Here is a 14,979-nt window from a genome sequence, read left to right as displayed (position 1 = left end):
AAAAGTGTTTGAGATGCTTAGCACAGTAATTTGAGAGATTGCTTAAACAATGTGGGTTTTTTCCTTACTTTAAACTGAGGAGGAACTCTACTTTGAGTCAGTCTTCTAATCTCTGGATTTGACAATGATTAGTAACAGAAAATGGCATCTTGCATGCAAAGACTGGAGGAAGGATGTGATGATGAAGAAGTGGTGAGAAGAGATCACAGTCTTGATAGCTAAAGATAGCTTGGGTATGCTCTTCCAATGTATATTGTTATAGTACAAAGTTCAGGCTTAGACTTCAACTAAAGAAAAAACAAAAACCAAAGACTGATATGGTTGTAAATAAGATGAAATGGAAGGGGTAGGATTGTTGGCCAGTGAAAGGAAGGATGAGATATGGGATTAACTCTCCCTTTTTCTTTTTTTTTTTCCTCGCATTGTTAAATTTATGAAGTCAAGACTGGATTGAGATTAAATTGTTCTGGTCCCTATTTGCCATGAAGCAGCGTTCTTTATACCTACACCTGGGAAATGCACATTAGTCGTATTTTAATGTTATCCAATGCTTACTTGTATTTAGTCATCACAGTCTGAGATATCTCCTCCTTGTTGTTTCTGTTCTTGTACTTTCTGAACCTCATAGAATGCATGGTGTGTTGAGAGGAGGCATATTCTTTGACAGTTCTGTACATGTCTTGACTGCTGCCTTGTAGTACAGGTATTCATCTTCCCAATAATAAGGGCCAATAGCCTCCAACTATGTATCCTTCTTGGAACAGTCTTAGCTGAAGCATTTGGGATCGGTGTTCTGTTGTTTGGGTGGGGTTTTTTTTGTTTAATAGCTCAAAATTCCTTTCTTCTGGGTTGTTAAACTGGATGTAGACAGTCTTTCTGCAGTATTTACTTGAACATTTATCATTCAGTCTTTCTTTCTCGTCCAAATTGTTTGAAGACAGGCATGAGTATTAGAATTGCATGCACTGTCACAGTAGCAGAAGAAAGCTGTTGACTGTCCTTTATAGAACTAAAGAAAATAGTCTTTACACCTTATCAGACAGAAACTCAGTTTCCCTTTTTGAGCCTTGTGAAGCTTTCTGTTTCTACCATTGTATGTGTTGGCACATAAGACCCTTAAAACAGTCTGAAACCTATTCTGTTTTACAGGTTTTTTTAACTAACACATTATTGTCCAAGCATTTTAAGCATGACCATATTAAATATGTGTTGATTAAAATACCCAGTTTCTGACTTCACTAGCTCTGCTGTTCATACACTTGTTAACTGAATATGTGCATATTTTGTACATGCTTCTAGTGTTTCTTTGAGAGGATGTTAGGAATAAATTCTTTACTGTGAGGGTGGTGAGGCTGGAACAGGTTGCCAGACAAGCCCTGGATGCCCCATCCCTGGAAGTGTCCAAGGCCAGGTTGGATGGAGCTCTGAGCAACCTGGTCTAGTGAAACATGTCTCTTGCCTGTGGCAGGAGAGTTGGAGCTGGATGATCTTCAAGGTCCCTTCCAACCCAAATCATTCTATGATGTTATGATACTAGGACAGAAAAGTGTACAAACCTGGCTGTCAAATATTTAGTCCCCATTGTTGAATGTCACCATGTAGAAACACTCAGAAGAACTGCAAGTGACTTTAGGAAGATGATGTTAAGCTCTGAAAATAACCTCCTACTTGAGGTTAAGCTTGAATGTGTTTGTCTGACCGCAATTCCAGCATGTGTTTTTATGGGAAGTAGAGACTGGTAGTCATGGCTGTAAACAGCTTAGTCTCCTTAACTTAAATATAGATTCAGTGCTTTAAATGTTTAACGTGGAATTGAATATGGTGTCCCTATGGATACTGCATTTAGGGTTCATAAGGACAATCTCTTTACATTTTCCATGTAGGTCTGATAAAGAGTCTAAATGATTATTATAAATACATTTTTGAAAGGACTCTCTAAATACACAAAAATTTTTGTGACGTACCCCTCCAAAACCATAATTATAGAAATTTTCATAAACTGTTATTTACCTGAAACTCTGTGCATATTCTGACAAATTAAGAGGCAGAAGTTGACTAAATTGCCACTCTTAAACTTTGAATCCAAATCTTTCTGCAAATGTAACACGTCAGAAAAGCACGGGTAGGTGAGTGTGTTAGTAGTGATGGAGAAACTGAAGCAGAAGACCACTTCTTTGGTCTAACTGTGATAGGGAACAGCTCAGATGGGAAGAAAGTTTGTGGTGAAAAGACAAAGTTTTTGCTAGATAAAAGTGAAATTAAGCTGTTGAGAATAGGTCCTTAACAGAGCACTGGGCACATCTGTGCTGCTGATGAGGAAAAACAAGTGTTATGAGTACAAGTATTTGTATCCCCAAGAATGTGCATCACTCTGGGCCTTTCTAGTAGGGGAATGAAGACAGGACCCTGCAGACCTTACATGTTTGGTTACTTTTGTGGCCAGTGTGTGTCCTAATACACTTCAGAAATGTGGTTGTACATAAGAAGTACATTAAGTTGTGGCTACGAAAGGAACCAAGTTATTTGTTTGGAACAGAAAGCATTAATTAAAAGATGAGATGAAATTTATGATGCATGGCACAAAGAACAAGTTTGTTCTCTTTACTGTATAATAGCAAACTTTTTCATGGCTTCCCATGTTTTCTTCCATGAATGCTTGGGCTTGTGTTGCCTAAAGGCAGCTTAAACCAGCTATTCGTGGACCTCACATGTATCTGGAAGCAGCAGAGCTTGGTTTGATGTGTGACTGGGTGGGGACAACTTCCTGCAAACTCACCCCACTTGTAGAAAGTAAATTCATGTTGTTGTGAAACGCATGGACCTGTCTCTAGAATTTTGAATGTTTTTGATATCACTGACATGATGAGAACTGTGGTACTGGTTTTTTTGCTGTCAACACGTGTATTTGTGTTAACAAGATGCTGCATTTTTGTGATTGTATTTCACTCTAGATTTTCAGTGGCTCTGCACAATTGAATTAAATTTGTCTACCTTTCTAGAATAAATAACTAAAAAAGCAGCAGAAAGAATAATGAGCCCTTTCCCAGTGTCTGTGCTTCACCTTGATTATCAATTGGATTTATTTCACTTATGCTGAACCACAGGTCAACCAAGAAGCCATGTTTGGACAATAAATTATCCTTGTCCCTGAAAAAAATCTTTAAAGATTGCAGTAGCATCTTTTCTCAGGCTGTAAACATGTTTTGAATTAAGTCTTTGTTTCCTAAGATCCATCTAAAAATAAGAGAAAGATAGCTGGATGAATGAGCACCCTGGAGGGAAGCTATGCTAAATGGGCAAACTGGAAGGGAAAAGTCATCAGGTTAAATGTACAGTGGGAAATGCACTGCACAAATAGTTTTTGTGTTTCATTGTTAAAAAACTGTTGTAAGAGCTTTTTTTTCCTCCAGATTCTGAGATGCAACATCTGCTGCTTTTCAACAGGATGGTTAAGTTTTATCCTGAGGCATGTTGTTATAAACCATATTGCTTCTGTGGGATGTGTTTTAGAGTAGTTCTGAGCAGCTCTCAGATACTGGGACTAAAAACTTATATTAATTGGGGTAAAATTAATTCCTTTAATGCAAACCTGCTCCAGGCTTATATTGAAATGGCAGAATGAATCTCTGGATGATTAGAAAATAAGATTGTTTGGAAACGAATGCACTTAAAAATGGTCCCTCTGAAATACAATCCTGTGCAGAGCCTGGCATGGAACTACAGAGCTTAGTTAAAAGCTCAGTGGATCTGCTGTCTCTTTGATTTTATTTTTTTTTCCTATTAGGATTTTGAATATGTGTTTGGAGTGGGCAAGAGGAGAGTTTATGTTTGGGTGTAGGACATAAGGATATATTTTGTGTTGAGCAAATGCTTCAGACTGGCAAACTGCACACATGCAAATAACTTCTGAACCAGTAAGCTATATTATAACATGCCAGAAAGGGAAAGTGCAAACTGTCCTGACTTCTCTTTTCCTTACTTCCTTTAGAGTGCTTTACATTGGTCTTGCCTGTAATACAGCACGATATATCTACATCTCCTATCTGGAAAATGCCTGGACTGTTCTTCCGATGGAAGTACTTCAAGGTAAGACAGCTCAGTGATGACCTCCCAATATAATGTGATGTGCTTCCATTTATCTTGTTTTCAAGTGAACTATACTTAAGTAAAAAATTCAGTATTTCTCTATTTTTTTGGCCACATGTGTCCCAGAAGACACATGTTCATAAAGCACATAAACCATTACTGTTTATCTTGGGAAATATTTGACGTCAAAAGGGAGGGTGTGCATTTGATTGTGCACAGTTCTCTGTTTATTCAAACAGAACTGTGTGAGACCAACACACCCTTAAACTAAACAAAGGGACTGCAAATCCTGTTTGGTGATAAATTTGAACTTCATTAAACGTGAAAGGTTGTGGTTCTTGAAAGGATGCTGTTAAAAAAACCCGAACATAGTCTGAGTCGTTGTCTCTCTTGAAATATTTTGTAGTTTTTCAGTGGTATTGTTCATCAATACTTGTGAATTATAGATTTTTTTCTTTTAATAGCTAGAGTGGAATTTCTTTCAATAACTTTCTTTGTGCTAATAGAGCTTCTCTAAGATAGTTGCCCTTTCACTGTCTTATTTAGAAGGACAGAGGTGTGGTCTGTGAAAAGTAATTTGAGCCCTGTTGTCAAGTCCTGTTGTAGAAGTCTGCAAAACCTTTGTTGCAGTGTTAAAGAATAAATTATTCCAACTTAGATTTTATGACCTTTTTTTTTTGTCTTTGAGGTGGGTACCACTTCTGAAAACCATGGAAAATCATAACTATTTTACTTTCTGTTTCTTCAGTATTTGAAGAGTACCATTTTTTACCATCTTTTTTAAGCCAGTATTTTGGATTTGTGCAATAATATTTAGAAACTTTTCTACAGATTATGCTTAGAAGTTTTATTCTTCTATCTGCAGCACAAGTTTAATATTTTTATATTTACAGAAGTCTTTGTAAGCTAGATTTTAACCTGAGTTATAAAATGCCATTAGAGAGTGATATGTAGATCTCTATGTACACATAGAAAGAGATGTGTTTGTGTCCTGACTCCTTACCCTCCCAGTTAATAAAACAGTTTATCATATTAAAACTGCCACAACATCAAGCTTCTGAATTTTTTTATTAAAAAACTCTTGAACCACAACTATTGAATTGATACTTCACTGTTCCTACCAAGTGTTAAAATAGGAAAATGTTACAAAGAACCTGAAGAGTGAATGTGTGTTATACTCTTGCCTGCTTAAACATCGAGGGAAAACAAATGATGAATACAAAGTTTTGGATGTTGCCTTCTAGGTAATCTTGTTTTAAAGATATCCCAACTCAAAATATAGGGGGGAAAAATTGTGGTTTCAACAATACAGGCATATGCTTGTGCCTGGAAGCATCCTGTAAGTCATGGCTGGGAAAGAAGTTTCTTTAACTTTGAATGTGGTTTTTATTCTGCTGAAATTTCAATATGAGTTGCACAATACGTAGGTTTGCCTTTACAGCAAGGCTGTGAGGGAGCTGTTTTGGTGGGGTTTTTGTGTGGCACAATCTTGAGTAATTGAAATTCGAAGAAAAAACTAAGGACCTTCCAAATAATCCTTTCTCATAAATGTATCTGCCAGACTTTATCATATTTAACCACTGCTGAATCATGTACTCTGGTTAATCTGACTATTTGCAGTTATTTACAGTCAGCAAATGAGAAAGTTCAAACCCACACACACACAGACAACTTCCCCCCTCCAGCCCCCAGGTCTCTGTGTTCTGTGTGCCCTTTCAGCCTGCAGCAAACATCACTTGTTAGTGTCCACGAAGTCCACAGGTGCTCTGTATGTGTCTGACCACTGCCACTGCATTTGTTAGATTCCAGTCATCTCATTCAGTGCTGGCAAATGGGAGATCAAGGTTATCTTTTTAGAAGTACTGCTGACTTCCCTCCCCTTTTATTCATTTCCCTTCCTGCTCTTTCCAGTTTTCATCTGTTATTGATTCATTATTTCTTTTGCAGCAGTTCCAAATCCTGTTTCTTTGGGCTCTGCTCTTCTCTCTTACATAACCGCTGAATATGTTGTTAGTGATAAGAAGTGACACCTTAATGAAATTTGGTGAGGTGGAAGCTCTTATTTTTAAGTGAGCTTGTTGACAGAGGGAAGTAATAGTTGTAGCTGCTTTCCCTATGTAAGGATTAGAAGTATTTAAAAAACAAAAAAAAAGAGTAGATTGTGCAGACCATGTGGGAACTACGTGGGCCACATGGCTGCATCAAGTTGATGGGCCTTTGAAATCCCTCAGTGAAGTCCTTGTTCTAATTGCACATAACTTTTTTCCAATAAGCTGTCAAAATCTATGTAAATTCCAGTTCCATCAGCTCGAGGGGTTTTAAGGCTAAAAAAAGTTTCAGCTGACTTCTGTAAAAAATTTATTTTTCTTTTTAATATGTTTCTGCAATACAAGCAGGATTATCCCCATGTGCTGTGCTGAAGGGCATGAGGCATTTCTGGAAGATGACTCCGCAGACTGCATGTATTGATTGTAATAGGAACCAAGCTGTGTCTCAGCTGCTCTCTGTAGTGGGGATGGGGACAACTCCTTAAGTGCATTGCACTCTCAAAGGAGTAAATGAGGAGATTTAAACTCCCTTCTTAATTTAGAGTTTTGAACCACTGTGCTGTATGGCACAGGCAATGTATGAAAAGAAACGCTAAGGCCGAATCTGTAATAACTGTAAATTTCAAGTCATCCTCGTAGGCAAATATGTGCAGTGTATCTATCTGTGTCATCAGTCTGCAAGCACACAAGCAATCTTGTTCATTTTGCACCTAGATGATGAAGTTTTGTTACTCTAGTTAGCTGCAGCTTAGTGTTGCAGAGCACTGGTCTAGATTCTCTGGTAACAGCTCTGCTAGCACACCAATTTGCATAACAGGAATTTTCTAAATTGCAAAACTATACTGTTAACCTGAAAGTATTTGGTGTTTTCACTTGGCAGTTACTCAGCAAACTCCAAAACAAGTACTATTCTAAGAAGTGACTCCTACTGATGCTCCAGCAACACAGGGATGCCTAGAGAACAAAGAGCTTCAGCCTTTAGCTGGCAATAATTATGGTACATATTTATCTTGAAATAAATTGGGATCCCAAAATCTTCAGTTCATGGTTTATATATAAATTATCCTAAATTTGTTGAACATTATAAGCATAACACTAGGATTGTTACACCTTTTGGAACTGTAGTCCAAATGATGAAATGGTGGTTAGTGGTTTTAGCAAATAATGTCACAATACATATGCTGCGAGCAACTTCTTTTAAAAAGAATTGTGGTTAGCAGTAATCTAGACCAGACTTCTTATACAAGTTGTTGTAAAAACTGTTCCAAATAGTCACTGTTGTATAAATAATTATAATAAAAATCACATTAGTAATGTACACATAATAAAAAAAAAAAAAGGCCTTACCTTTAAAGACAAGTGAAGTAAGCTAGCTTAAAGGTATGGACTTGTTTTCAGAGGAACTGGGAACACTATGTTCTAACTAGACTGCCTAGAAAAGGTGGAAACATCCAAGAACCTGTTGGTTAAGTTATGGCCTTTTGTGTTCAGACAAACTCAGTGGTATTGTGCTTCACGGTTCAAATCATTTCTGATATGTTTTTGATTTGCCTGACTTTAAACCTTGACTTACTCCTAATAGCTGATAAAACCGCATATTTTATGTTAATTGGTGTACTTTCTAAACTGAAATCACTTTATCTATTTAGATTAGCTTTGCCTTGTTATTGGGGCAGTTCTTGGTTGCTTTTTGCGATGTGGGCATGGAACTGCATTTAAAAAAAAGTAGATACTCAGTGAGTTTTAAAACTCCTAAGTCTTTTGAAAGGAAAGTCTGTGACTTTTGAAGCCTTAAACTTAAATGGTAAGGTAATATACACTCACCTTAATGCACACTTTTTGTTATTCAATGAGGTGATGTACGATTACCAAAACACCCCCGTATCTCTCATCTTTACAAACTCAAGGCTTGAGAAATTTTGATTTGGAATGAAGTTGACCTGTACAGCACTTCATATAGTGCTATTTATCATTGTACACCTAAGCAAAATCCAAGTTATTTTGTGTGTTACAAAATTATGTTTTATTGCTCTTAAGAGTCTTCAGCCTAAATGCCAAAATAATTATTGAGTGTCCAACTGTTCACTTAATAACTGAAGTACAGGGGACAGAAGCACGTTGACTGAATCACCAGTTGTGCCAACATTTTTTTAAAGCTGAGGCAGTAGAGCTTAGGCATTGGTAAGCTGTGATGACTATTTTTAATACCTCTCAAATAAGAAAAAAACATTCCCACTCAATCTGAGGGTGGCAAAATAGTTCAGGCTTATTTTTAATGTGTGATGAACTACAAAACTGTTTTGTTTTTCCAGCTTCTGCACAATCCTGCCTTTCCCTGTCCAGTTATTCCCCAGTCCACAGAAGCCCCTCAGGCAGATGCTCAGAGGCGAGGGCTCCACCTGCAGCCAGTCTCTGCATGCTGAGGGTCATGTGCTGTCCTTCCCTTAGCTCTCCTGCAGGAGGGAAGGGTGTTCACAAACCTGAATGTGCCAGGCATGTGCTGGAAGGACACCTCCAGCATCTCTGCTGAGGAGCTGGGGCTGTCTCTGGTTCGTGGCTGTGGTTGATGAGCGAGGAGCCCCGGGCTCGGTCCCGGAGCGGGAGTGACGAGGCGGAGGCGGCGCGGTGCCCACGCAGGATGCAGGATGCAGTCACAGCGGGAGGGAGTGCTCGCCAGCTCTGCCTCTCAGCAGCAGGCGTGAAAAGCAACATCCTTGGCCTACTCTGAGGAGCCTGTGTGCTGTTCTCATCCGGACCGTTCAGTGCTAAATGCAGAGCGTGTTGGTGTTGAGTTCAGAAAGAGTTTGCTGGGAGGCGATGGGTTTCTGGGGGGAGTGAGAAGGGTAGGAGGGGATTCATTCTTGCTTGTGAAATGACAAAATGACGTAGATATCTCTGATACAAGTTTGGATTTTATGACCTTTGTGCTGCCTTCGTTGTGGCAGTAAGGACACTGCTGAGAGATATAAATGCTTTAATTGCCTGCAGCTTGTGAAATCAGGACTGTGTTCCAAAGGCCCTGGGCCGCTTCTGGAGGCAGAAGGAATCTGGCAGAGAAACTTGTCTTCCTATGGACTGTGTCTCAAGAAGAGTAGTGAGGTCATCTTAGAGGGAGAAAGAGCTATTGCCAGACTGCAGAAGGAGTTGTGCTGTCTCCCTGTGGCTTGGTTGCCAGTATCTCATTGCCAAACACTGATTTGTACTTCGCAGACATTTCTCAGGGGATTTTGTTTTTCTCCATGTGCTCCAGCTGATGAGTGCAGTGGCTCAGATGTTGTGTTGGGACACTCTGGGCCTGGTTACTCTCCACAGTGTTTTCTCTCTGCAGGTGTCACACACGCGGCTATATGGGCAGCTTGTATTTCGTACCTCAGCGCGGCTGTGCCTCCGGAGCTGAGGACGTCGGCCCAGGGAATCCTGCAGGGTCTCCACTTGGGTCTGGGTAGAGGATGTGGAGCCATGGTTGGAGGAGTTTTGGTCAATTACTTTGGTAAGGACAAACTGTATTGAAAAATTTGATTTTATTTGATTGGTTTTACCGAACTATCGGCTTTAAACTTATTTATGCTTTAGGTATTGTTATACTTTAAAGTGTAGTACACTTTTTATGAATCACAGTCATAGAACTGCTCAGGCTGGAGAGGGTCCTGAAATCTCCAGTCCAGGCCCCTGATCAAAGGAAGGTCAGCACTGCATTCAGACCACAGTGCTTATGGCTTTGTCCTGTCAGTGTTGCAGGTTCATTAAATATGCCTAGATATCTTTAGTATTGTGAAAGCAAATCTCCAGCCTGATCCATAAGTAAGATGAATGAATCCTTTGTGAGAGAATAGGTTGATGCTGTAAAGCCTCTCGATGAACAAATGAGAATCTAATTACTTGGTTAAAAATCCTTTGCAAAAATACTTGGTTGAAGCAATGTTGGGGGAGGAAAATGTAGCAAAACAAGCTAATAAGAGTCTACATGAGCAATATATAGCCAGGGAGCACATAATGCTGACTCATTTTATTAAGTAAGTAGGTTCTCAATTTAGAAAAAAAATACATCTCATTACAGGTCCTGCTGCCACATTCAGAGGAATAGGGATGGCTTGTTTAGTGATTCTGCTTCTGTTTGCCCTGATCCAGTGGCTGTTGGTTCCTGATGAAGAAGAAGGTAAATGTTCATGTCACCGAGACGCTACAAAACTAGAGCTAGTGAAAAAAGATCTCTCTGAAGCTGCTTCTGCAGCTTTCATTTTGTGTGTTTGGTGTCTTGACTCAGATTTTAACAAAAGAGTTTGTTTTCAAGTGGGGAGTTTTTTCCTGAACAATGAAGAAACTGATGTGCTGCTGCTGTAAGAAGGGCAGCACAGAGTTCTTGAATGTTGATAGAAGGAAAACATGATGTATTTTTCTGCCTGTACATCCTCTCAGTTCTTGGAATCCCTTAGGTTGGTCTTTACAGCTGTACTGAGTCATTACAGTTGCATCCGTTCTTTAAGGTCACCTCGATCCCACTCTGTGCTCTCATGTTCTACCAGTTGAAGCCACCAGCCAGAAATTGTAGAGATGGCTTTCACAGGACACAAACTTCTATGGGTTTTTTAAACCTGAGATATCCCCCCTCTGGTGGAACTCGAACTTTTTAATCTCTACCTTTATTAATATAAAGGCTAACCAGAAATAAAATACTTGGTGCAAACTTAAGGAACTAGCATAAATAAGATTCTTACAAAGACAACAAAACTCTGGCAAGTTCTGAAAGGTCATGGATTTTTGATCTGTTTTTACCCAGATATTACTTTCCAGTATGAGCTTTGAGTATGACAAGGAAGTTTTTTTTTAGCTGAAATATTAAATTAATTCCTCTTGACTAGTTATCAAGTTCCCTGTACTGAAGTGTTCAAATATTTATTTTGCTAGTATTTCTTCACCTCTGCTCAAATAATAAGGGCAAAAAAATGGAAAGCAAAAGGGGTATTTGCTGCTTCAGTTTCCCATCAGCATTTACTTAATTACATGTGAACCTACAAAAGACCAGGGTGTTCATAGGGGCCTTATTGTGTTTGTTTCTGTCTTTGGGTTTCATTAAATACTCGCCACCCATCTGAACAGTGTGTGTGTTAATTTTAAGCGTGACAGTAATTAGGCTGCTTTCACGCAGACCAGTTGGATGAGTAAAATGAAGCATGTGGTCAAGTGGTCAAGTGTGTGCAGGATTAGTCTCTTCATTTCTTCGCTCCTAGGGCACACCCAGCCCTTGCTTAAAATATCCAGTACTATCTAGGCATTTGTAAACCAAATACGATTTTATAATTTTGAAAAAAAAAAAAAAGTACTTTTAATTAGTAAAATATTTTTATTTGGAAAAATATTTTTTTCAAACTTTACATAATGTGTTGTTTACAGAGAGCATAGCTATTACTGAAAACATCCCTCAGTTTCTAACAATCTGCTTAATTACTTTTTGTATAGAAATACTCTGGCTCTCTGAAGCTTTAAAGCACATTGTGTGGGGTCATGACAGTCGTTTTGTGAATGACATTTCAAGACAGCTATGAAAACTATTACAGTTTATTGGAAGACCTCAGATGTAAAGGTCTCTTTGGAGGATTTCTTCCTTTACCTGAAACTCTTTGACAGATACTTCGTCTCCTTCATTGTGTCACTATCCTTGTTCTTTTCTCATGAACTGTATAACTCCATAGTAACTATGAAGGGATATTATTTCCTTAACAAAAAAAGGTGGTGAAGATGCAGAACAGTTTTTTCATTCAGATCAGTATGTTTAGAAGTTTTAAGATCAGTGATGATGATGTTGGCCATGTCTCTTCACTGGCTTCCTGTTTGAAGCCAGTGTTTAATTATGAGTATAGGTAAGTTGTAAGATGCAGGCTTTATGCAGATAAAGAAGTTTGCTACAAGTCTAGAAGACTTATTTTCAATTTGCATGTAACATGAAAATTACTTCTTCCATGTAATGTGAAAACAGGAATTTCTAGTGACTAGCTGAGAACAAAAGGACTGTTCCACACTCCTCAGCCCTCCAGTGTGGGCAGACATCTGACATCCCTCAGTGGCACAGCCCCTGAGCCTGTGAGACAACAGCCACGTTGCATGTCCCTGACTAGACTGTGGTGTGTGGCTCCTGGCTGCTTTCAGGGTGGTGATGACCATAGTGTGAAAGCAAGAAACACTTTGTGTTCATTGTCTGCATCAGGGTTGGTTTTTTTTTTTAGCTTGTTGGCCTTGCCAGTGATTATTTTGTTTTAAACTTCAGAAAAGACAATGCTGGCAGAAAGGATCCCAGTGCCTTCCAGTCCTGTTCCCATAGCAACTATTGACCTTGTACAGCAGCAGTCGGAAGATATCATGCCTCGGACTGAGTCCAGACTTCCTCTAAAGAAAACTAAACACCAAGAAGAGCAGGAGGATGTGAACAAGCCTGCCTGGGGCATCAGCTCTTCTCCGTGGGTCACCTTAGCTTATGCTGTCTACCAGATAAAAGAGATGGTTAAACTATCCAAAACCAACCCAGCTCCTGAGAATCAGCCTTTGCAGGTAATCTTTTAATGTGCAGGAAGCACTTTTTAGATGCTTGAACACTGTATAGCTATGTAAATCTGTTATTACCTGGAAGGTATTTTCTGTCAGCTTGTAATAAAGCTGGACTTGTGACACAGTAGTTAAGATACTGCATGAAGTAGAGTTGTTTTCTGTGTATAATACAGCAGGAATAACTATTTCTTGCAAGTTTTATCTTTCTGAAGATGGGAGGAGAGGAAGAGACATAGAAAGAGGCTTTGTTTTATGGACTCATATAGTTGAATTCCCTTAAAATTTACATTTCTTTTCATATTAGTTGGAATGTGTGAGTTATGCGTTTTGCAAAATTTACAATGTGATAATTGAACATGAAGATGCACAGCTGATTAACAGACTGTAAAATGATTTTTATTTAGTTTTGCTTCCTTGGGTGATGCTGTCAAACATCTGCATGGTTGCAGAAATAGGTGTTTCAGACAACTCCTGATGGGATACAGAGCCTTCTTTTCAAATAAAGTTAATATCTTTTTTTATCTAGAGTACTGCCACATAAGAGCCATCTCAGATAAGACTTAACATGTCTGATGGCTGGTGCTTACTTTACACCATTCCCCTTCTGTCCAGTCTCACCCAAGAAATGCTGTAATAGCTTCATCAGTGACTGGATATGCTTGGATCTTGAACTTGTAATGCTCTGGCCCTGCCTTTCAGACTGGAGCTGAAGCAAAGTAGGGAAGCACTGTCCATGGAAGTTCTAGAACAGCATGGTCACTGTCAAAACCACTGTGATTACTTGTCTGGAAGGAGTGGGTGAGGTTCTTTCTCATGCACCCGGTAGGCGTAAACACAGAAATGCTTCTTCCATAATTGCTGTCTTTAGAAATGGGTAATTTGGGATAGGAGTGTGAATCAGCAGAGCAGAGCGTGTAGGAATTGCACCTGGTCAGTGATCTCCTGCCTTCCTTACTTGACTTTATTCTTGAAAATATGTTACAGCCTTGTCTGCTTCAGGTTGGCTGGGTTTTTTTGGTTAGTTTTGACCTTCCCAGAGTCAAAGAATGTGAATTTTTTAGTAGTGATACTGAAGATATCAAAAGGTCTCATGATATCACAAGCGCATCAAAGTAATTTGCCCAGTTTAATTGCTCTGTTTCCCACTGTAAATGTCCTCAGGGTCTTGGTTAGTGTAAGCTGCCCCCTGATGAACCAGAGAAGTCACATAGAACGTAGGCAATTCACACTGCAGGAAAATACTGTTTTGCAGGTATGTGGTGTTTGAGAGTGACTTATCCAACACTACTGAACAACACCCAGCCCCTTCCCTGAGAACTGTGAAGAGACCAGAAGGGCTTTAGTGCCTGTTCTCTATGGCACATTATTCTTTTCTTCCTGTAGAAATACAGTGCTGATATAAAAGCACTTCATGTGCCAAAATTTAATGCACCACATTGTATCATTTACTTCATCACCTCTATTCTCCAAAATCTCTTATCCCTGTTTCAGGTGCCCCAAGATGACAGACTTGCTCCAGTATATTTCAGGTTTTGTACTCAGTCATTTATTTTAGGCTGATGATATTAAAATACTGAAACTAGGAAAAAAGGCTGCCCAGCTTTCTTATTAAATTTGTTAAATAGCTTCCTTAAAATGAAAATGAATCATTTAGAAGGAGGGTCAGTGCACAGAGAATTAGTGATGAAAATTATTCCTTCTTATTCCATTAAGATTTTGGATTGATTTTACTTCTGCTTGCTTAGACTCCTTCAAACAAAGGGACATGCTGGCCATAATTTCTATGCTTCAATGCAAAACAAATAATCATAGGTAGTGTATCACCTTCTAATGAAATGTATTAGCACGAGCATTGGCTGTTTCAGTCCTGGGGAATGTAACCAGTGTTCAGATGTGCACATGTTCCCTGGTAAGGCCTGTTTGAGGAGATGGGATGGAATTGTACATCAGTACTGCAAATGTTCTGCCAGTGAGACAGTCTGAACAGTGTCTTGGGTGGGGAGGGACCTATTGAGAAAAGCTATATTTAAGGAGCATGAAAAAAAGTTATAGGCTTGCTTGGTCAAAAGAATTATCTTGTCTAAACACTTTGAAGTCCAGTTTATTGTTTTTTTTCCCCTTGAAACACAACAAGTTTGTTTTTTGCATGCTTCTTGGGAAAGTGCAGTTAGGAAAAGAGATGGAAGGTAAGCTACTGTCTGCTTGCTGTTACTGTCATCTGGATTTAAATATACTGTTTTTGCTTTGCTGCTTTAAGTTTGATTTGTTATGTTGCGGGCGTTCAAGTAAGTGCTTTGTGAATTTC

The 14,979-nt window shown here is 39.0% G+C and overlaps 1 protein-coding gene across 6 annotated transcripts in view; it reads left to right on the top strand.

The window, feature by feature from the left end:
• The window catches only part of MFSD6 (major facilitator superfamily domain containing 6), a 28,442-nt gene that overhangs the window by 11,156 nt on the left and 2,307 nt on the right, over positions 1 to 14,979 (top strand). For 5 of the 6 annotated variants that reach the window (XM_051787799.1, XM_051787801.1, XM_051787797.1 and 2 more), the window contains 4 exons: positions 3,989 to 4,086; positions 9,463 to 9,624; positions 10,192 to 10,290; positions 12,397 to 12,677. In XM_051787799.1, coding sequence (XP_051643759.1) covers positions 3,989 to 4,086; positions 9,463 to 9,624; positions 10,192 to 10,290; positions 12,397 to 12,677 — 640 coding nt within the window. Of the gene's footprint in view, positions 1 to 3,988; positions 4,087 to 9,462; positions 9,625 to 10,191; positions 10,291 to 12,396; positions 12,678 to 14,841; positions 14,861 to 14,979 lie in introns of all 6 variants that reach the window. The other variant, XM_051787803.1, reaches the window with a different exon arrangement.

Source organism: Manacus candei, unplaced genomic scaffold (genome assembly GCF_025592945.1).
Source record: "Manacus candei isolate 608988 ecotype Guabito, Panama unplaced genomic scaffold, ASM2559294v1 h1tg000023l, whole genome shotgun sequence".
NCBI lineage: Eukaryota > Metazoa > Chordata > Aves > Passeriformes > Pipridae > Manacus > Manacus candei.
Note: the sequence above shows the minus strand (reverse complement) of the source record. Positions and strands in the feature narration are given on the sequence as shown.